This window comes from Rutidosis leptorrhynchoides, chromosome 10 (genome assembly GCF_046630445.1).
Source record: "Rutidosis leptorrhynchoides isolate AG116_Rl617_1_P2 chromosome 10, CSIRO_AGI_Rlap_v1, whole genome shotgun sequence".
NCBI lineage: Eukaryota > Viridiplantae > Streptophyta > Magnoliopsida > Asterales > Asteraceae > Rutidosis > Rutidosis leptorrhynchoides.
In genome coordinates this window covers 98,079,220-98,104,159 of record NC_092342.1, presented here as the reverse complement: position 1 = coordinate 98,104,159, position 24,940 = coordinate 98,079,220, and the positions used below count along the sequence as shown (strand labels likewise).

General features: G+C 34.0%; 1 protein-coding gene and 1 pseudogene across 1 annotated transcript; both read right to left on the bottom strand.

The window, feature by feature from the left end:
- Positions 1 to 7,682: 7,682 nt before the first annotated feature.
- On the bottom strand, positions 7,683 to 8,231 carry LOC139870476 (uncharacterized). The gene has a single exon (XM_071858274.1). The coding sequence runs from the start codon at positions 8,229 to 8,231 to the stop codon at positions 7,683 to 7,685; it is 549 nt and encodes a 182-aa protein (XP_071714375.1).
- A 1,340-nt stretch (positions 8,232 to 9,571) lies between these two features.
- On the bottom strand, positions 9,572 to 21,244 carry LOC139870475 (ABC transporter A family member 2-like; annotated as a pseudogene).
- Between the last annotated feature and the right edge of the window lie 3,696 nt (positions 21,245 to 24,940).

Sequence of the window (24,940 nt, the reverse complement as noted above, 5' to 3'; positions counted from 1 at the left end):
ATTCTGGCACATATTATCTGCTGAAATTAATTTACCGTTTGCTAATTCGAGTAAAAATTTACTATCCAATGGCATCAATGGACAACTTAATTTAGCACAAAAATCTCTACTCATATAGCTTCTATCCGCACCCGAATCAAATAAAACGTAAGCAGATTTATTGTCAATAAGAAATGTACCCGTAACAAGCTCCGGGTCTTCCTGTGCCTCTGCCGCATTAATATTGAAAACTCTTCCGCAGCCTTGTCCATTCGTGTTCTCCTGGTTCGGGCAATTTCTAATAATGTGGCCCGGTTTTCCACATTTATAACAAACTACATTGGCATAACTTGCTCCAACACTACTTGCTCCGCCATTACTCGTTCCGACACCATTTGTTCCTTTCGTTCTGTTAACCCCTGGTCCGTAGACCTCACACTTCGTCGCGCTATGACCATTTCTTTTACACTTGTTGCAAAATTTGGTGCAGAACCCCGAGTGTACTTTTCACACCTTTGGCATAGCTGCTTCTGATTGTTGTTATTGTTGCGGTTGTTATTGTTGTTGGGATGATTGTTGTAGTTGCTGTTGTTGTTGTTGTTGGGCCGTTTGTTGTAGTTGCGATTGATGTTGCGATTGTTGGGATAGTTGTTGCGATTATTGTTGTAATTGTTGTTGTTGTTGTTGTTGTATTGGTGATTCTTATCACCGTTTTCCTCCCACTTTCTTTTGACTTGCTTCACATTGGCCTCTTCAGCCGTCTGTTCTTTAATTCTTTCCTCAATCTGGTTCATTAGTTTGTGAGCCATTCTACATGCCTGTTGTATGGAGGCGGGCTCGTGTGAACTTATATCTTCTTGGATTCTTTTCGGTAATCCTTTCACAAACGCGTTGATCTTCTCTTCCTCATCTTCTAACGCTCCCGGACACAATAGGCACAATTCTGTGAATCGTCTTTCGTACGTGGTAATATCAAATCCTGGGGTTCGTAACCCTCTAAGTTCTGTCTTGAGCTTATTGACCTCGGTTCTGGGACGGTACTTCTCGTTCATCAAGTGCTTGAATGCTGACCACGGTAATGCGTACGCATCATCTTGTCCCACTTGCTCTAGATAGGTATTCCACCATGTTAACGCAGAACCTGTGAAGGTATGCGTAGCGTACTTCACTTTGTCCTCTGCAGTACACTTACTTATGGCAAACACCGATTCGACCTTCTCGGTCCACCGTTTTAATCCGATCGGTCCTTCGGTTCCATCAAATTCCAAGGGTTTGCAGGCAGTGAATTCTTTGTAGGTGCATCCTACACGATTTCCTGTACTGCTAGATCCAAGGTTATTGTTGGTATGTAGCGCAGCCTGTACTGCGGCTATGTTTGAAGCTAGAAAAGTACGGAATTCCTCTTCATTCATATTCAAGGTGTGTCGAGTAGTCGGTGCCATTTCCTTCAAAATAGTCAAATGGAACAAGTTAATCATACAGAATATTAAGAGTAGTTAATAGTATTTCGTAGCATAATATGAACTCATTTATAAAAGCTTTTTCTTCATATTAGCATTTTATAAGTTTAAATTCGGGTAGTACCTACCCGTTAAGTTCATACTTAGTAGCTAATATACAATTCAACTACTACAATTCTATATGAAAAACTGATTATAATAATATTTCGCGTTCAAACTTTTATACAATATTTTACAAATTTACAATACCGCTTATTTTACATAAAGCATGAAATATAGCACACAATAACTTTGATACAAGATAGTTGTGAAGATAATTCTAGCTAGTACACAAGTCGCTCAGAAAAGACAATAAAGACACGTAATTCATACGTCCAGAAACAAGTCATGCATTCTGGTTTTACTAGGACTACTTCCCATCCTTGGTCTTGTGGAACATAACCGTTGTGACCGATAGTAAGACAACGTGTTGTAACGTCGTCAAAAGGATGAAGGTTACGTAATGACCAACAGTCTCGTAACAACCTAAAAACCTCATTTCTTACCCCAATTACCGACTCCGTCACTTGTGGGAACGTTTTGTTTAATAGTTGTAGCCCGATATTCTCTTTCTCACTTTGGTGAGAAGCGAACATTACTAACCCGTAAGCATAACATGCTTCTTTATGTTACATGTTAGCCGCCTTTTCTAAATCACGAAGTCCTATATTCGGATACATTGAGTCAAAATAATTTCTTAACCCGTTGCGTAAAATAGCATTTGGGTTCCCCGCAATATATGTGTCAAAGTAAACACATCGTAACTTATGGATTTCCCAATGTGATATCCCCCATCTTTCGAATGAAAGCCTTTTATAAACCAAGGCATTCTTGGAACGTTCTTCGAATGTCTTACAAACTGATCTCGCCTTAAATAGTTGTGCCGAGGAATTCTGACCGACTCTAGACAAGATTTCATCAATCATGTCTCCGGGTAGGTCTCTTAAAATATTGGGTTGTCTATCCATTTTGTGTTTTTATACTGTAAAATAGACAAGAGTTAGATTCATAAAAAAAATACTTATTAATACAAGCAATTTTTACATATAACATAAAGCATAAGCACACTATATTACATATATTACACCACACGAATACAACTATCTTATTCCGACTCGCTCGTTTCTACTTCTTCGGTTTTGGTTCGTTTTGCCAAGTTTCTAGGGATATATGATGTTCCCCTAATACGAGCCATCATTTTCCACATTGGTTTAGAAAAACCTGGTGGTTTAGAGGTTCCCGGGTCATTGTTACAACTTAAGGACTTCGGGGGTTGACGATACATATAAAGTTCATCGGGGTTGGAATTAGATTTCTCTATTTTTATGCCCTTTCCCTTATTATTTTCTTTTGCCTTTTTAAATTCAGTTGGGGTAATTTCTATCACATCATCGGAATTCTCGTCGGAATCTGATTCATCGGAGAATTGGTAATCCTCCCAATATTTTGCTTCCTTGGCGGAAATACCATTGACCATAATTAACCTTGGTCGGTTGGTTGAAGATTTTCTTTTACTTAACCGTTTTATTATTTCCCCCACCGGTTCTATTTCTTCTTCCGGTTCCGATTCTTCTTCCGGTTCCGATTCTTCTTCCGGTTCCGACTCTTCTTCCGGTTCCTCTTCGGGAACTTGTGAATCAGTCCACGAATCATTCCAATTTACATTTGACTCTTCATTATTATTAGGTGAGTCAATGGGACTTGTTCTAGAGATAGACATCTATCACATAATATCAAACACGTTAAGAGATTAATATATCACATAATATTCACATGTTAAAAATATATAGTTTCCAACAAAATTTGTTAAGCAATCATTTTTCAAGTAAACACGGTCGAAGTCCAGACTCACTAATGCATCCTAACAAACTCGATAAGACACACTAATGCAAAATTCTGGTTCTCTAAGACCAACGCTCGGATACCAACTGAAACGTCCCGTTCTTATTGATTAAAAACGTTCCATATTAATTGATTTCGTTGCGAGGTTTTGACCTCTATATGAGACGTTTTTCAAAGACTGCATTCATTTTAAAACAAACCATAACCTTTATTTCATCAATAAAGGTTTAAAAAGCTTTACGTAGATTATCAAATAATGATAATCTAAAATATCTTGTTTACACACGACCATTACATAATTGTTTACAATACAAATATGTTACAACGAAATAAGTTTCTTGAATGCAGTTTTTACACAATATCATACAAGCATGGACTCCAAATCTCGTCCTTATTTAAGTATGCCACAGCGGAAGCTCTTAATAATCACCTGAGAATAAACATGCTTAAAACATCAACAAAAATGTTGGTGAGTTATAGGTTTAACCTATATATTATCAAATCATAATAATAGACCACAAGATTTCATATTTCAATATACATCCCATACATAGAGATAAAAATCATTCATATGGTGAACACCTGGTAACCGACATTAACAAGATGCATATATAAGAATATCCCCATCATTCCGGGACACCCTTCGGATATGATATAAATTTCTAAGTACTAAAGCATCCGGTACTTTGGATGAGGTTTGTTAGGCCCAATAGATCTATCTTTAGGATTCGCGTCAATTAGGGTGTCTGTTCCCTAATTCTTAGATTACCAGACTTAATAAAAAGGGGCATATTCGATTTCGATAATTCAACCATAGAATGTAGTTTCATGTACTTGTGTCTATTTTGTAAATCATTTATAAAACCTGCATGTATTCTCATCCCAAAAATATTAGATTTTAAAAGTGGGACTATAACTCACTTTCACAGATTTTTTACTTCGTCGGGAAGTAAGACTTGGCCACTGGTCGATTCATGAACCTATAACAAATATGTACATATATATCAAAGGATGTTCAAAATATATTTACAACACTTTTAATACATTTTGATGTTTTAAGTTTATTAAGTCAGCTGTCCTCGTTAGTAACCTACAACTAGTTGTCCACAGTTAGATGTACAGAAATAAATCGATATATATTATCTTGAATCAATCCACGACCCAGTGTATACATATCTCAGTATTGATCACAACTCAAACTATATATATTTTGGAATCAACCTCAACCCTGTATAGCTAACTCCAACATTCACATATAGAGTGTCTATGGTTGTTCCGAAATATATTTAGATGTATCGACATGATAGGTCGAAACATTGTATACGTGTCTATGGTATCTCAAGATTACATAATATACAATACAAGTTGATTAAGTTATGGTTGGAATAGATTTGTTACCAATTTTCACGTAGCTAAAATGAGAAAAATTATCCAATCTTGTTTTACCCATAACTTCTTCATTTTAAATCCGTTTTGAGTGAATCAAATTGCTATGGTTTCATATTAAACTCTATTTTATGAATCTAAACAGAAAAAGTATAGGTTTATAGTCGGAAATATAAGTTACAAGTCATTTTTGTAAAGGTAGTCATTTCAGTCGAAAGAACGACGTCTAGATGACCATTTTAGAAAACATACTTCCACTTTGAGTTTAACCATGATTTTTGGATATAGTTTCATGTTCATAATAAAAATCATTTTCCCAGAAGAACAACTTTTAAATCAAATTTTTTCATAGTTTTTAATTATCCAAACCAAAACAGCCCCCGGTTGTAACTACGACGGCGTAAATCCGGTTTTATGGTGTTTATCGTGTTTCCAGGTTTTAAATCATTAAGTTAGCATATCATATAGATATAGATCATGTGTATAGTTGATTTTAAAAGTGTAGTTAGAAGGATTAACTTTATTTGTGAACAAGTTTAAAATTAACTAAACTATGTTCTAGTGATTACTAGTTTACCACTTCGAATATGATAGCTTTTTATGTATGAATCGAATGATGTTATGAACATCATTACTACCTCAAGTTTTCTGGATAAAGCTACTAAAAATGAAAAAAATGGATCTAGCTTCAAAGGATCCTTAGATGGCTTGAAAGTTCTTGAAGCAGAATCATGACACGAAAACAGTTCAAGTAAGATTTTCACTCGAAATAAGATTGTTATAGTTATAGAAATTGAAATAAAGTTTGAATATGAGTATTACCTTGTATTATAAAGATATCTTACTGTAAATAATAAAGATTTCTTGAGGTTGGATGATCACTCTACAAGATTGGAAGTAAGCTAGCAAACTTGGAAGTATTCTTGATTTTATGAAACTAGAACTTGTAGAATTTATGAAGAACACTTAGAACTTGAAGATAGAACTTGAGAGAGATATTTAGATGAAGAAAATTGAAGAATGAAAGTGTTTGTAGGTGTTTTTGGTCGTTGGTATATGGATTAGATATAAAGGATATGTAATTTTGTTTTCATGTAAATAAGTCATGAATGATTACTCATATTTTTGTAATTTTATGAGATATTTCATGCTAGTTGCCAAATGATGGTTCCTACATGTGTTAGGTGACTCACATGGGCTGCTAAGAGCTGATCATTGGAGTGTATATACCAATAGTACATACATCTAAAAGCTGTGTATTGTACGAGTACAAATACGGGTGCATACGAGTAGAATTGTTGATGAAACTAAACGAGGATGTAATTGTAAGCATTTTTATTAAGTAGAAGTATTTTGATAAATGTCTTGAAGTCTTTCAAAAGTGTATGAATACATATTAAAACACTACATGTATATATATTTTAACTGAGTCGTTAAGTCATCGTTAGTCGTTATATGTAAATGTTGATTTGAAACCTTTAAGTTAACGATCTTGTTAAATGTTGTTAACCCAATGTTTATTATATCTAATGAGATGTTAAATTATTATATTATCATGATATTATGATATATTAATATATCTTAATATGATATATATACAGTTAAATGTTGTTACAACGATAATCGTTACATATATGTCTCGTTTCGAAATCATGAAGTTAGTAGTCTTGTTTTTACATATGTAGTTCATTGTTAATACACTTAATGACATGTTTAATTATCATTTATCATGATTAAACATAGTGAATCAATATCTTAATATGATACATATGTATTTAGTAGACGTTATCATAACGATAATCGTAATATATATCATTTCGAGTTTCTTAACTTAGTAATCTCATTTCTTATGTATATCACACATTGTTAATATGCTTAGTGAGATACTTACTCATCATAATCTTATGTCAACTATATATATATATATATATGTCTATATATACCACAACATGTACTTTTTACAATTTTGTAACGTTCGTGAATCGCCGGTCAACTTGGGTGATCAATTGTCTATATGAAACTTATTTCATTTAATCAAGTCTTAACAAGTTTGATTGCTTAACACGTTGGAAACATTTAGTCATGTAAATATCAATCTCAATTAATATATATAAACATGGAAAAGTTCGGGTCACTACACATGACCTAGACGAGCATGCCATAAACCGAAATCACAAGTACTAGAACTAATCATGCAAGTAGAATTAATGGCCCTAGGAACATTTTTGAGATTAAGCATGAACATACCATTGTTATAATACCCAAAACCAACAAACACACCACACATAGACAATATATATTTGTCACTTTCACACACTTGTTTATACCCACATTTATTCAACATGAGACTAGAAATAAGATTCTTACACAAGTTAGGTACATACAATACATTATAAAGAGTAATAGTTTTTCCGGAGCTAAACTCCAATACAACATTTCCATAACCAACAACACTAGCCATAGATTCGTTGCCCATGTGCAAAACATCCTTTTCCGGTACAAAAGTCTTGAACCATTCACGATCCTTGCAAGCATGGCAAGTTGCACCCGAATCTACCCACCATCCAATTGTATCATCCTGTACATAGAATGCATCAGAAATATGTGAAACATAGTTCTTAATTGGAATAGTCACAAATTCAGAAATTTGACCTTGATTAGGAGTAGGATCCTTTGATCCTTCGCCCGCACCCGATGTGCTTCCTCCTTCTACCATCTTAACTTTGCAATCCCGCTTATAGTGATCGGGTTTGCCGCATCTTCAACAAGACTTCTTGTCCTTCTTATTGGACGCATTCTTGTTGCCTTCAAACTTTTGTTTCTTGTTGTTTGGTTTCTTGTTGTATTTGTTCCCATGGGATTTATCTTCACTCATGTTAATTGAAGAAGATCCCACTTTTTTACCCTTCCCCTTGCTACTATCTTGTGCCCGAATTGATTCCTCAATTCTCAAGTGACTACCCAACTCATTCAAATTCATATCTTCTTTTTGTGTTTGAGTGTGTGTTTGAAATCTTGCCATGAAGATGGCAATTTGTCAATGATGGAAACCATGAAAGTTTCATCCACACTTATGTTGTGTTGGGTAAATTGCCCCAAGATCCTAAGGATCTCATGGAATTGTTCCATGATGGACCTAGTATCAACAATCTTGTAATTGTTGAAATTACTAACAAGAAATTTCTTGCTAGATGCATCCTCGGCCATATACTTGCCCTCCAATTTATTCCAAAGTTCCTTTGCCGATTCAACCGAATTGTAAACATCAAATAAAACATCAGACATACCATTTAGAATGTGGCCACGACACATAAAGTCATCGTTGTCCCATTTGCTCCTTAACCGGGCATGTTCCATTGTCTCTTCATCCGATTCAGCAGGCCTTGGAGTTGACAACACATAAACCAATTTCAATGTGGTCAAAAGAAATTGCATCTTCTTTTGCCATCTCCTAAAATCTGCCCCTTCAAACTTCTCCAATTTTGCAAACTTTGAAGTCATTTCTTTCACCGTTTCACCAGACATGGTGATCAAAATATTCGATTAGAATGTTATAAACTTGGATTGTAAGTAAACCTTCGTGCCTGAAATGGAACTGACTCCGGATTGATCTTTGAATCGTGTGAACACTTTCCTAATCGAATATTTCAACCCTATTAGCCACGGGTTACATGAAGTTTCGATTGGGATAAGACAAAGATGAGATTGTTGTCTTGGCTAAAAGAAAACAATCAAACAATTGCAGAGATGTATCTTCTAATTGTTTAAAGTTGAAAGTGTGTGCAAAAGGTTAAAAATCTGGAACCTTTTTCAAATACACAAAGGGTGTATTTATAATGGGTCAAAAGGTTTGATGAAAAGTCACAACCTTTGATTCATACCCATTAATGACTAGGAAGTTAACATTCATGTATATAGATTTAAAATGGTCTAAAAACATGTAAAAATCGCAATCAAATGACCTGGAACAACCCCAAAACGTTTGGGGTTCAAATGTGCCTTTTGGGTTGAAAAGGCACATTTTCAGCGATTCAGTGTTAAGCTGCGCCGCGGCCAAAAGACCCGCGCCGCGACTTAAAAAGAACCAAACACCCAAAATAAGCAAAACTCTCGGCCTCAATTTCACCCTTTATGCCTCGCCGCGGGCCCAGGAGCCGCGCCGCGGCTTAAAGCTACTGCACACCAAAAATTGATTTTAAGCTCATTTTCAAGCGTGTTTAGCCTTTCAAGTCGCGTTTCACATTTCTAATGTTCCAAACATTATTTCCAAGCTCACTAACATAACCTCAAACCATTTTACACTTTACGAACGTGTACTCCACACCCCTCAAATCCGTGTAGCGTTTCAATGGTTCGAGCACTTTCAACTTAGTAATCCAATCACTAAAATGAAATGTTAGACACTATATATACTAGCTAGTATTAGCAGTAATAACTTGATCACGATTTGCATTAATAAGCATAGGCATAAGTTTTAAAAATAATAATAAGCATAATTTACATTGATAATTCTTATTGACTTATTGAAGGGTCTCATTGTCCTACATATATTTTTTAATACACACCCATAACTCACTCAGTCGGAATTGGACTAGGAAAACGTCAGCTCATACATGGTCTAACAACTTTATACATGAGAAAAAAGTCAGATTTGAACAACTTTTTAACTGAAATAATAGATTAGAATTGTAACATGCACTGAGAAGTAAAGTAAATCAAAACAATTTAGATTATAATTGTAACACAACTTTTATATATAACCGAAAGTTCTAATACAAGACTAGACATGCCATAACTATAAGAGTTGATAAAAACTTAAGTCCCTTCCATATGTTGTTAACTTTTGTTTTTGGTACCAATCAAGATCATGTTGGATTATGAATCTCATTTGGATCAATAACAATTCCATGAGGGTGCGACGAGACATCACCCAATTCGACATGTGGTGGTATCGGTGTTTCTTCTGAATGGCCTGAAATGCAGAGGGTACCTGCATCGTCTTGACACCAAAAAACTTCGACCATGACCCCTTTCGGATTTTCAGTTGAAACTGTTCCTGGAATTCCTATATATCTTGCTCCAACTGGTATCTGCAACAATGTATCTCGTTTTGTAGGTTACTTAAAGGTTGTAAAATACTATGCAAACCAAGTTGTGTTCCAATGTAGTTATAAAAGAGAAACCAAAAAACATTGCTTACAAACAAACACGTTTTACGAATTTTTATAAGTTTGACACAAAACATACCCTTCGCGAGACAGTCCGTCAGGAAGTCGGGGTTGAGACGGACGTAGACGAACGTTAACTTTTAAATAAAATATATATTGAATATCAATATTTCATATTTTAAAAATAAATAATTTACAAATAAAATGATGTGGTGGTAGTTTATATATACAGGTCTTTCATATGTATTCTATTATTATAATGTATTTATTAATTTATCTGTAACGAAAACTATGTAAGTCAGTGTTTTCCCTAGCTAATTTTTGAATGAGCTTACGATTTTCATGGACCGACTTTTCCTGACTTTGACCAGACTTTTTAACGTTACAGGCTAATTAGACGTTTTTGGGCAAAGCCAAGGGCGGAACATAAGCTACTCCGGAGGGGGAGCTTGCCCCATTTAGCTTTTTCAAAAAAATAAATTACACCAAAAAAATAAAATTATTTAAAAATAAGGTTTCTTTAGTGTTTACCCCTCCTGTCACTAATTTACCCCCTCTATGGTCAGGTTCAAGTTCCGCCACTGGGCGAAGCAGGACAGACTAATCAACAAACCACCGCAATAAAAGTAGCAACGGCCGCCGCAACCGCAGTTTGCAAACATGAAAACGGGTCAACCTAGCTGGTTGCAACCTGAAGTCGTTACCCGTCTCGCCCATCTTGTCAACATTACTAAAAGATGCAAAGGAGAGAAAAAAAGACAATATGAATCTGAAGTGGAAGACATACTTGAAGAGAAGTTCTTGAGGTTAAAATCAAAGTGGTGAATCTGCCTTCAGCAGCATTACTTTCAAACTCTGCTTGCTTTGCAATGTTGAGGAAGACTTCTTCAAGGGTCGTAAGACTGAGCTGAATGTCCGATATACCAAATTCGTCTTCTCTATTTTCTGGCTCCTCAAAAAAATCCTAATAACAAAAATAGCATGCATACAATACATTTAAGAAACTATACGCATATGTGTTGTTAATTGATGATGTTATCATAAATGATCTTTCACTAAAGTGTGTTTGCTCGTGAAAATTGGCTTAACGGAATAAAAAGGCAATTCCTGCAAGTGTAAATATCACTGATGGTGTGCTAATATAATATGAATGTAACAATTATTTTTTTATTTTTATTTTTTTTTTATATGAATCAAGGATAAGAAAACAACTGTTTTGTCTGAAAGAATGAACTGTGACGACGTGCATTTGTAACAAGGAACCTCTAGCCTTTAGTTTGGGGGTACAACTCGACAATAGATCTAACTGAAGTGCAGTACTCACCAAAAAAAAACAGCTTGATAAACTATTGAAAATTATAAACACGAAAAAAACACGATCTTTTATGCATATCAACAATACCAAAAGAACGACAAGTCTTACCGCTAGCAGGCTCTCTTTGTCATGTGGGATAACAAAAGTGACAAAAGACTTGTTTTCCTCTTTTGGAACCACATCCAAACGCTGTATTATAAACCAACATTTCATCATCATTAGATTAGAATTTAGAATATAATATATAACAAAATCAAGCCTAAAGAAGGTGTGTAATTTAACATACCTCTTTAAAGAACAATTTCACTTCTTCATGATACATTGCAGACATGACATCATTAATGGTCTCAGAGAAGCTTATACTAGTGATGTAACCAGTACCAAATCTTGATTTTAGCCTGATTGAATTTCCAATGCAGCGAAACCTACCTTTAGTCATGATTCCAATTCTATCACTTAAAATATCAGCTTCTTCCATTGAGTGCGTTGTGAGTATAATGGCTCGCCCTGTTTTTGCATTCTCAATAATGTCCCAAACATGTCTTCGTGTTATTGGGTCCATACCAGTAGTCTAAACATATAAAGTTAGACCAAGATAGAAATTACAGATAACAGCTTTTTAACCTTAACCATCTACATATAAACGAAAAGATATTCTTATGTATCATCCCCAACGGGTCGAATGGACAAAAAAAGTGCTAGAAGATAAGTGGTCAAATGGGTCGAAAATCCCCACAAAGTGTTTTTTTGTGTGGATAAAACTCTTAGAATTAGATTGTAAGTGATCTAGGTGGGAACACTTCGAATTTTTTTTTAAAAATTGAGTCAACCCGCCCGCTTCGTATATTATCCAAGTTGCTCCATTACCCAAACTTGCACACATTCCCACCTCTAATAAAGATTACTGAATCTCGTGAAGAGAAAATTTTCCAATCTTGTTTACCGGTTCATCTAATATGACCAACTTTGGATCACCAATTAGAGCAATTGCAACACTGAGCCGACGTTTCATTCCACCGCTGTAGCTACAAGCTCTCACTCTAGCTGACTCAGTGAGTCTCACATCAGCCAATGATTTTTGCACAACCTGTAAGACATTGGGATCAATCATCTTAAAAACCTTCTAAGCACAAAAACATTACACAGATCCGTATTAATCAACATAAGGGCGCACCGTTGCAAGTGAAGCAGGGGGAAGACCCTTGATACTGGCAAAAAGATATAGGTGCTCTTGACCAGATAGTGCGTCCCAAAGTATATCAAACTGCAACACAGTAGTAAAAATGTTACCTTCACTACTTAATAATTGATTCTAATGATTGAATGTGCGGGTCAATCGGGTCGAGAAATGGGTCAAGAAGGATACTTGTCAATAATGTGGGTATTAATGGGTGACGCCGAGTAGGGGTGTTGGACTAACCCGCTAACAATTTCTAACCATCATGTTTTTTTAATAAAAAATGATGAGCAAAATGTGATTATGAAAGCGATATTATCACCTGGGGGCATACACCTATCACTTTCTGGATATTTGACATGCCAATAGAGCTTCGGATGGAATGTCCATATATGAGAGCTGTTCATGAGACATTTATAACAGAATTTTTAATGTACACAAAACTTTCACACCTAAAATAATCAGCTATAAATAAAAAATACCCCGTATTACCATCTCCTTTGGTCACAGGTGTGATTCCGGTTAAGCAATTAATCGCAGTAGTTTTTCCTGCCCCGTTGGGTCCTAGAAGACAAAATAACTGATCCTTTGGAAAGTTCACCCATAAACCCTGAAAATAAGTTAGATTTGATTAGCTTATTTACAAGCTCAAAAGCCAGAGGTGCTAAAATGGGTTGGGGAACCGGTCAATACGGGTAGTTTTTTTTTCCTCGAGGGTCCACCGATTTCAACTTTTCAAAGAACAGTGTTGTGTCAAATTTTGTTAAGAAATGGACATAAAAAATAGCCCCAAACTTATTCAAAAACAACTGAGTCAAACATGAGACCTGTACTGACAATAAAAAGTGGTTTGTTACCTTGAGTGCATGGTAAGGTGCACTCTTCTTGCAGCTACAACAACCAATGTTAGTTCTACCAGGGTACACTTTCACAAGACCATGTATCTGAACTGCAAGATTTGGGTCAAAAACACCATCTTTGTGTTGCTGCTTCACAATGCTTTCCTCTTCAAGTACATCCTCATCATCTGGAGATGTATCATCTAATGCTGGAAGAGACCGCATGCAACTACAGATCCGACCCTCTTCAAACGAAACAAGGATTATAATGGTTAAGTAAAAAAAACAATAGACATCGCAAGAGTCCATAGTACATACGGTTATAAATAAAAGTAAAACATGGGTCAATCAGGCGGGTTGGTTAACGGGTCAAAACAGGTTGACGTTGAAGTGTATCACTTTACGGTAGAGTTTGGAACAAGCCGAGTTAACCCAAAAAACATTTTGTCCACTGTGAACACTTCAATTTAAAAATTGAGACCTTATTTGTGTTTGAGAAAAAGAATAATGCTACAATAATGATCTAAATCTTTTATAAACTTCTAGGGAATTATAAGTATACAAATACATTTTAGATGACTTTCGACCAAATTTCAGGCGTTCATTTTAAACTAAACTCTCAGATTTGACCTGCCTTAGATAACATACAGCCGAAATCGACCCATTAATAAGTAAATAAATAAAACTGTTGTCTTTAGTTACTAGTTCACTTGATTACCTTTCACCCTACCACCACCGTTTCCTGACCAGTATCCAGGATTTAGAAAGTAGAAAACTGGTTTTCTTACGCCTGATGAGTTTGGGAGTACATTATCGAAGTAGATTGCCAGAGCAACCCATAAAACAAATGTTGCAAAAAGCCATATATAGATGTCACTCTGCGAAAAAAAAATATATGAAATGAATCAACTGAACTAAAAATGTTACAAGATCTCCACATTGAAAGTAGTGATTCACCAACAAAGCACAAGTATATGAGAGGTGGAAAATGGGTGGGATAACAGGTCAAAATGAACTACTTTAAGTACGAGCTGGAACGAAACCAGAAAACACTTTTTTGATCACCTTCAAAGTTTGTTCGTTTACGGTTAACCTGTGAAAAATAATACCAATAATAATCCAAAACTTTGAATAAAGCAATTTATGACGTTGTATGCAGTACAAATGTACATTCACCCATTTAACAATTCCTTTCGTAGCTTTTGAGATATAATATAACCGGCGTGGACCTATTTAATATGCAAATGGATAAAAATAGCCACCGAACATATAAATACATACATACCATAGTTATTATACAGTCATCATCATTTGGTGCACACTTCCCCCTAACGGCCCACCTAATAATACCAGGATCTTTATGAGTGGCCGTAGCGTCAGAAAGCAACTGAAGGGCTTTAGCAAGAAGATTAGGTGGGTAGAAAGACCATATGGTTCTTTGTGTGTTAGAGAAACCGCTAGTATATGGAAAACCAGATTTGGTAACAACCTGAATAAAGAAAAAATATATCTATAACCTGAAATGTGACAAAGTGAGTAGATTTGTAAGCGTAATAATCAATTAACTAACCTGTGTCAGAAAGCCAAGTATATAGACGGAGAAACCGACACTTGTAGACGAGGTAGATTTGCTGGTGAATGATGAAAACATGAATGCGAAACCAACCTGGCAGAAAAAGTTAAAAATAGTTGATCCATTAAATATACAGAATGGGAACAACTTTGTAATTTAAATTGGAAAAAGAAAGAATGTTACCATGTTTAACTGAAAAAGAAAAAACAAAAAAACACAACTGCGAAGCTGTTGTGTAAAAAGAAATTAAACTGAAACATCATTCCGAAAAGAACTGTGAAAAGAGATGAAAACAGAGTAATCATTCCCTCCCATGTAAGCCATGATAACCAGTAAGCCGTATCATAAAGACCCATCATAGCCATCGCCTGTAAGTAAAAATTTATTGAACTTGAGAAATAACTTCAAGTCTTCAAGTACATAAACAGTAGAGGTGGCAAAATAATAGGGTGGGTGGGTCGGTAACAAGTGAAAATGATTCAGATTAAAAGCTCGATTATTTAGTGACAATCGGGTCGTGTTGGACGAACCCGTAATTACTTTTTATCAATTTCCCTTTAGTTTTATACACAATATATGTGTTATATACTTTTATTTAACAAAGCTAAAATATGATTATGATTATGATAATAATAATTTAATAAAACCAGTTATGATGTTTTGAGAAACGTGCATGCACACTTTTGATAGCTGACAACCTGATCCACTTGCTAAACCCATATGGCCTGTTTCAAATTTAAAAAATTCATCTCATCGTAACCCAAGTCCCAGTTTACACACTGGAGACGAACATAACCTTTACCAACCCATTTATAGGTAACAGGATCCAAATTGCCACCTTCAGTAAACAGCATTAGCATGAATAAAAATGATCTTAGTACCTGGCGAAGCTTGAGTTCTTTCTCAGTGACCAAAGAACTGTTGGTTAGGTCCTTTTCAGATCAGAGATCAAAACAAGAAAATAAAGATTGTATATTTGATGTATGCTAAAGTAGATAAAGAATTGGAAACAAAAAAAGTACAATTTTATTAACCAACAGATGCTAGCTTTATATAGCTAGAAAACAAACGTAAACCATGCTGGAAAATAGCAGTATCTAAACTACCATACTCTATTCCTAAAGAATAGGCACACCTTCTGACTCACTCCATGACTTCCACTAATTTAGGTCCACATACTACTTATTCAATACTAATAAAACAATTAATTAAAACATAGCATATAAAATAAATAACTATTAAATCTAAGTTTCCAGCCATCTTAAATTGCAACTGAACGTGACTAGCAAACCATTTTTGATATAAACCGATTATAACCCAACAATCACCCGCCTAATCGGTTTATAACAATGCCGGTTCCTCTTCAGCAAAGTTTGCTTCATGCTCCTTACCCTTCCATTTTGTACACTCATGTTTGAAGTGTCCAAACTCTCCACACTCGTAACATCTAAACCCACTCTTGTCACCTCGACCCGAGCCTCTTCCTCGACCTCTACCACCTCTTTCATAGCTCCTTCCACGTCCCCTTACGCGTCCACTACTTTCACCATACTTTTGTTCACTTGCCAACAAAAGTTTGTTTTGTTCTTCATCTTTTTCTTCATGACCTAGAAGCCTTTCTTCATAGGCTTTCACCCTTCCAACCGCCTCTTCAAATGGCATTTTCGTAAGGTCCGAATATTGTTCAATGGGAGCTACAATTGGCAAGTATTTCATTGGAACCGAATTAAGAAACTTCCTTACAATCACCTCCTCTTCAAGAGTAGAACCAAGACTCTTGAATTTAGCAACAATGCTATTTATCTTACCCGAAAAATCATTAATTGATTCATTCTCTTTCATCTTTAGCATTTGGAATTCGTTTCTCAATGTTTGTAACCTTGCTTTTTGAACAAATTCAGCCCCTACATAACGAGTTTTGATTGATTCCCAAACTTCTTTCACATTCTTGTGTTTGGAAACTTGCAAAAGAACATCTTCGGGTAGGGTTTGATAAATTATACCTTTGGTAGTATACTTTTTCTTCTCATCAACCTCATCTTGGGTGATAGCATCCCAATGGCCATATGCCCTTAGAACCGTTTCGATCATAATGGACCATGTGGTGTAGTTAGTCTCGGTTAATTTTGGACATTGAATTGGTACGGTTCCTTGCTCACGAACGGTTAAAGTCCCATCGCTTGATGACATCTTTTTTTTTTTTTTTTTTTTTTTGCCTTTTAATACTTGCTGACTTCTTTTATTTTTTTTTTATTTTTTTTTTTGCTGCTTTGTACTGCTTTGCTGCTACTACTTCTTGCTGTGAACTGCTGATATTTATTGGTACCACTTCCTGCTATCTTCTACTGCTTTTCTGCTTATATTTGCTGCTAATTTAGACGTCTTTCTACTGAGTTTACTGCTGTTATCTGCTTCTTTTTTTACTGCATAAATCTGCTGCAACTGGCTGCTATTTTCTGCTCGTTTTCACTGCTTTTAGACTGCTATTGTTGACTGCTAATTGCTGAATTATCAGCCTGCTACTCTGCTACTGCTACTGCTTTTCTTTCATAGGATTGAGCCTAAGCTCTTGATACCAAATGTTGGTTAGGTCCTTTTCAGATCAGAGATCAAAACAAGAAAATAAAGATTGTATATTTGATGTATGCTAAAGTAGATAAAGAATTGGAAACAAAAAAAGTACAATTTTATTAACCAACAGATGCTAGCTTTATATTATATAGCTAGAAAACAAACGTAAACCATGCTGGAAAATAGCACTATCTAAACTACCATACTCTATTCCTAAAGAATAGGCACACCTTCTGACTCACTCCGTGACTTCCACTAATTTAGGTCCACATACTACTTATTCAATACTAATAAAACAATTAATTAAAACATAGCATATAAAATAAATAACTATTAAATCTAAGTTTCCAACCATCTTAAATTGCAACTGAACGTGACTAGCAAACCATTTTTGATATAAACCGATTATAACCCAACAAGAACTAATTTGAAACACAAAGCCAAACATGGCAATTGCCAGAAAAAAGCTTGGTCCGACTGTGTCCACCGAAGAGTACATTTCATCTTCAAAGTGTGCAACCTTCAAATTCACAACCCAACTGAAACTAGGATCTGACATTATTTTATTAACTTTCCTCAGTTAATTTTCAAAAATGAAGAGGACATGACAACCCATAAGCAGGGTTGCAGAATTCGGAATAATTCGGACAGTACTCAATTTTGCAGCTCAGGGAGTATTCGGTCAAACTTGGTCAAACTCGGACTACCTCGGCTGAACCTCAGGATTACTCGAAAAATCGGTCAAAACTCGGCCAAAACACAGAAAATGTCAAAATTGGTCAAAACTCAGCCAAAATCGATCAAAGTTAAACTTAGTCAACGAGTACTCCCCGACGAGTTACCGAGTACTCCCCAAAAAGTCTTGGCCGAGTACTCGGGAAGTAGCGATGTTTGCAACATTGCCCATAAGTACATGAAAGGGATTACATAAATTAAAAATGTACCTCCTATTAATGACCTTGCAATTTCACGCTCGGCTGCAACTTGGAGTGGTATTTGGATTTTTAACGTTGGATCATCATGATTTCCTCGATTGTCGATCGATGTAGAGTTTGTTTGCAAACCGTAACTAATTACAGTAGGAGATCTCTCAACAAAATGCAGAGCTCCAGGACACGTCATAGGATTAGCTAAAAGCCAGACATCTACATCCTTCTTAGTTCGAAATGATTTTACCTATTCACAAAAGTCACGAATGATCTTCAAATGAGAGCCTGTTTCTTATTTGTCCTATTAAATAAAGTTGGTGTGTTACTGATAGCATCTTAGCATGGGAAAAGCCAAAGTATTACTAAGTCAAGATACAAGTTGGTTAGAGTGTCAAAGTAGCTGCACGTTTTCACGTTTCTTTTTATGGTCATGCATGAATGGATATTTAATTCCATGTTTCCCTTTTGCAAGTAGTGGTTTAAGCATGTTTAATTTACAGTTAACACATGAGCATGTAGTGGTTTACTTCATGTGCATTTAGTGGGTCAGTTAATTAAGTTTTATAGTAGTGGGTTATTGTAGTGGGTTAGTGCATTACGTTACTGCATGTTTCCTTGATAGAGTATGTCTTGCATTTTAGTATAAACTAGTGGAGGAGCACTCGCTACGCGTCGGGACTCCGTTTCGGATATAGTTTGTTGTATTTGGTTCGTAAAATTATTTCGTGTTTAATGGTTATGTCGGTTAAACCTATCCCAAGTCGTACGAAAATTTAAAGGCGGTTAAAAATTTAGGTGGATTTATTGGAGAGTTTTATGGAAAATAAAGAAGTTACGATTTGGCCCTTGAACTTTAACGTTAGACCCCTATGGAGTTTACATTTTTTACCCTAGAAATTTACATTTGGCGCCCTAAAGTTTATAATGGTTCTCGATGTTTAGTGTGGTGTCATTGTGGGTACAATCTTTTTGCACGACGTATAAACGATTAAAGCATAAGGAAGAACTATCCATAAAGTCTTTGGCCTTTTAGAGATGTAGAGAATAATATATAATGAGTTGCGTAGTTAATTTATAATAAAAAAAAATTAAACAATAATAAAGTGAAAAATTATGTGGTTGATTTAATAATGATGATGATGATGATGATGATGATGATAATAATAATAATGAATAGTTGTTAGTTAGTAAAAATTACAGGATCGATTTATAATGAATGAGAAGTGTAATGGTTAAAGTATAAAATGTGAAAACTATGTGATAAATTTGTAAAAGCTATAAAGTTAATTATTGTAAAGGGCGAAGGTGAATTGTGAAAATATAAAAAATTTGAGGGGTGTTTGTGAAACTATTGAGAGTTACTATTCATTTACTCTATATCATTTAGATAAATAGAGTAATTGTAACTTTGAAGTTCATGAATGATATGAGAAAATTGCTGCAAAGCTTGTCTGTTTCCCCTTCTTATTCTTTGGAGACTAGCCATCTCGAACCGGCTACTATCAGTTACATGTCATGGTCAGGGGCGTAACTTAGGGTATTCCGGAGGGGTACTCGCCTCATCTGGATTTTTCAGGGAATTTTTTTTTACACTATTAAAAAAACAAAATATATAAATAAATAAATAAGGTTTTTTTTAGCGTTTACCCCTCCTATCACTATTTTGGTTCAAGTTCCGCAACTGGTCATGGTCACCTATTTTCTTAAATCCTAAGTTCCAAATAATCAACAGCTAAGAAATGTAACAAAATGTATATAATTCATAAACATGGGGTACGTAAATTTACTTCTCGTGAAAAGCATTCTGTTACAAAATGCAATTTTCACACACAATGTTTTTTTATTAACTGAAATTTAGTATGTGCGGGTAATCAGCAGACTATTCCATAAGACTATTTGTAACGGTACCAAGTGATGGCGTCACTTGGTGATGTGGCGGAGAAGAAACACCGAAATCCGGCGTAACAGGGTGTCACTTGTGGTGTTTCTTTGGCGTCAGTTGGAAAGTGACAGGTCAAGAAACATGGTGTTTCTTTTTTTTTTTTTTTTTATTAATTTAAAAATATTATTTTTATCCCCTTTTAATACTTAACCCAATTATATATTAACACATCATCACAATATTCCTAACCAACACCAAAAAGAAACACCACCACTACTCCACCCAAAAAAGAAACATGTCCTACTCATAAAAAAAGTGCAAAAAGCAAGAAACACGACAAAACAAACGCCATAACCGTTACAAATGGTCTAAGTCACCGTCTACATATGCATCCACTTCAACGCCATGTCACTGTCTCCATCCACGTGGCAGTACATATAATCCAATTTTTAAGCAAGAGTAACTTTTAGAATGCATAAAAATTTTAATAACACGGCATTCACAAATTTTGTATTCTTGTGTAATATAAACTGTAAGTCGATCGATTTTGTTTAAATTTAATAGAATTACATACCCTTCCGTTTAATAACATTCAATGTAGGATCAAATATGCACACAATTAAAAAATAAAATGTTATATGTAAAATAAAATAAGAAATTAAAAAATATTCTAATGCAGCACGCAAGTAACAAAATTTGAAAAAATGATTATAATCACCTTATTAGAAGGAATAGGTCTACCAGGATTATTAGCCCTAATTCGATCAACAATCGATCGAATCCTTAAACTATGATTTCCACTCCAAACAAAATCATAACAGTGATCATTTCTGTAATACTTATGTTCACACTTAGGGATCGGAGGATCGATTATAAAAGGTGTGGTTGAAGCTGTAGACGCATTCGATGAACTTAATCGAGCTTCCATTGCTTTTTGAATAATGAATAAGAAAGTAATGAAGAATAGTGATGAAAATAGTTGAAAGAATGTAGCTCTTTTGTATCTCCATGCGAGTAGCAGGTTTTTGGTGAATAATGATTTGTATTGTTGCAGTAATAACTTGTACCCTTTCTGTAATTCCATTTTTTAGGTATGGTTTGTGTGTATGAAATTGCAGGTATTTATAGAGGTTTTGTAACGGAGAATTGTGAATTGTGAGGAATATATATGAACAAAAAGGAAGTGGGGGTTTTGAAATTTACGCATACAGGGTTTTAATGAATTTTATATTTTCATTTATATATATTATTATTATTATATATTATATTATATTATATTATATTATATTATATATTATATTATATTACGAGTATCTATCTATAATCTATAACATATTATAAATTATGGGAGTAAATCCTACGTGTCAGCTCCCCGTTAATTATCTCAGTAATTCGCTTACGTGTTATTTTCTAACTAATTACGCTAATGACATGTAAATTCACGTGTACGCATTTTGATCGACACTATAATAATTAGCATATATATTTTAATAAAAAAATGGGTTAAAGTCAAAAATAGGCCATATACTTTCATTTTTGTCTCAATGTAGGCTATATACTCCATAAAATACCAATGTAGGCCATATACTCTTAAAAGTTGTATAATGTACACGAACATAACTTGGAAACCGGCTAATACTACCTTTTCTGACGTGTACCTGTATTGGGACCCACTTTGGCTATTTAAACACTTATACATCAGATTTCATCCCCAATTATTTTCCCCACGAACCTTAATTTTACAACCCTAATGTGACGACCCGAAAATTTCCGACCAAATTTAAACTTAATCTTTATATAATTCTGACTTGATAAGCAATGAATTTTTAATAAATCTTGAACCTCCGGAAAGAATTTTACACAAGCTTTTGTTCACCCTTTTATTCCGACGATTCACGAACGTCATAACTTGATTTAATTGTTTAGTTGTTTAATTATTGTGTATATATATGGATTTATATATATTTAACTTGAAAATATGATAATTAAATATCTCATTAAGTATATTAACAAAGTATTGTATATATATTTTCATACTACTAATTTAAAGAGTTTTTGAACAATATATATGTTACTATTTAAACGAAGTAATTAACTTGTGTTAAAATGTATTTACATATAATGTATTACGAGTGTAAATACATCCTTACAAGTATTGAATACACTTTATAATATACCAATACATATAAAGGATAGCTATACTCGTATTTTTGTTCAATTTTCTCAAGAATTCTACTCGCATTCATAAGGTATTTTTACCCGTATTATACACATCTTCTAGAAGTATTTACTATTGGTATATACCAATAGAAATCTGCAATTATTTGTGTAATATGTCATCCATGACCTAATCAATTTAATATGTCATCCATGACTTAATACATTTTAACTTATCTTAGATATTTTCACTAAAAGCCAAATTTTCAAGCCTATAAATAAGCACCATTTCTAACTCATTTTTACACATTCATTTTCCAAATTTTACTTCCAATTTTTACACACACTTGCAAGAACTCTCTCAAGTTTTGTTCTACTACTTTTTTTCAGCAACTTTACATTCTAAACTTGAGGTAAAAACTTTACTTCAACTCTTGTTCAATTCATATGTTTATAGCTATCTATATAAGAGTTTATAAACTAGAACATAGTTTAGTTGATTCTAAACTTGTTTGAAAAACTAATCTAATCTTTCTAACTTAACTCTAATAACACTTATTTATATGTATTATGATGTTATATTAAGTTAATATAAGAACTTATAACTTGTACATATGAAGAACACCTTGAAACTTAACATATATCCTTTAATCTCCATTCAGTAAAAAGCGTGTTTTGGGTTGGGAATTAAAAACCTATCTTAGACTTTGAGTTCGAGGCTAAGACTTTGGAAATATGTTAATATATGCAAATAAGACTTCCAATATTTTTTTTTTTATGATTTTAGACAAAGTGAAAGTATTTTATCAAAAATCATATATTGGGTGGATGCCGGGATTTTTCCAAATCTGTCCACCGACACAAAAAGAGGGTAAAGCTCTAAAAATTACTACTTGGGATGAACTTTTCAAATTGGTTTTGTAAAATTGAATTCTTAAAGAATCCATAGCAATTTGATTCACTTTAGACGGAGTTGTAATGAATATTTGGCGAGCAAAACAAAATCTGCTAAAATTAACGTGGTATGGACGAAATTTATATTATAAAAACTATATTAACCATATCCATGTTAACTTTTCCTATATCCTATATATATTTGGACATGTTATCATTAGTATAACAAAATATTATAACCTTGATTAATTTCGAGATTGTATATATATAATAATCTTGGTACGTTCCATGACAATACGTGCACAATACGTTTTGATAAATCCGAGGACAATACGTACACAATACGTCTTAGTTAATTCTAAGACAATACGTATACAATACGTCTCTAGATTGATGCAAGACAATAAGTACACAATACGCCGTGGGGTAATTCTAAGATTATATATATATATATATATATATATATATATATATATATATATATATATATATATATATATATATATATATATATATACCGATTATTGGACTGTTGGACTTTTCGGACTATTTTGGACTACTAAACTTGAAAACTTAAATAATCACATGTGATTGAAAATATAAACTTAAATAATCACAAGTGATTGAAAATATAAATAATCACATGTGATTGAAAATATAAACTTAAATAATTACATGTGATTGAAAATATAAATAATCACATGTGATTGAAAATATAAACTTAAACAATCACATGTGATTGAATATATGATATGAACTTGCTATATTAATTTTGTTCACATGTATTATTATCTAAATCGTTATTATTATTATAGGTTCGTGAATCCAAGGACGACGGCCATATTTTTAATAAGTTAAAAACTTATTATTAATATACTTTTACTACCGTGAGAATATAGTCCCATTTTTTTAAACTCTAAAAATATTTTGGGATGAGAATACATGCATTTTATGTTTTACGCCATGGACACAAGTACTTAAAATATATTCTACGTTGAGTTGTACCACATTGCATATCGTCCCTAATAACTTGGTAACTAATATTTACATGTTGTAAGAACTTGTAAGCGCGAATCCTATTGATAGATCTATCGGATTTGACAACCCCAACCGGGATAGTCGCTCTAGTATCGTAAACGGTTGCATAGTACTTCATTTTTACTACACTTGGTACAGTGTAGGGAGATTTCATAATAAAGGGAATATGCCACATTAATGGTTAAGTATGGTTACCGAAGCACTCAACAACTTATAGAATACTTTTATACACTTGCAAGTGTACATATATTTATAACTATGAAAATCTTGTGGTCTATATTTATATCGATGCTAAACCTATATATCTCACCAACCTTTGTGTTGACTGTTTAAGCATGTTTATTCTCAGGTCCTTAAGAAAGTCTTCCGCTGTTGCATTATCTGAGCAAGCTGTGCATGGAGTCTCATGCTTTTGTTTAAATGAAGTGTTGCATTCAATAAAACCTTTATCATGTATTATATTCGATTGTTATGTCACGTGTGTAGTATTTGGAAACCGATGTATCATGGAGATTATTTCTTAAATAATCGCCCAATTGTTTAAAACATGCATTATGTATAATAATGGTGTGCTTTTTATGAAATGAATGCAATATTTTTCTAAAACGTATCATATAGAGGTCAAATACATCGCTATGGGACCAATGAATAACGTACTGCGTTTATAGTAATATGGACGGGTCGTTTCAGT

Excerpts from the sequence above, each read along its gene's own strand:
- LOC139870476 (XM_071858274.1), bottom strand. The coding sequence starts at position 8,231 with ATGTCTGGTGAAACGGTGAAAGAAATGACTTCAAAGTTTGCAAAATTG.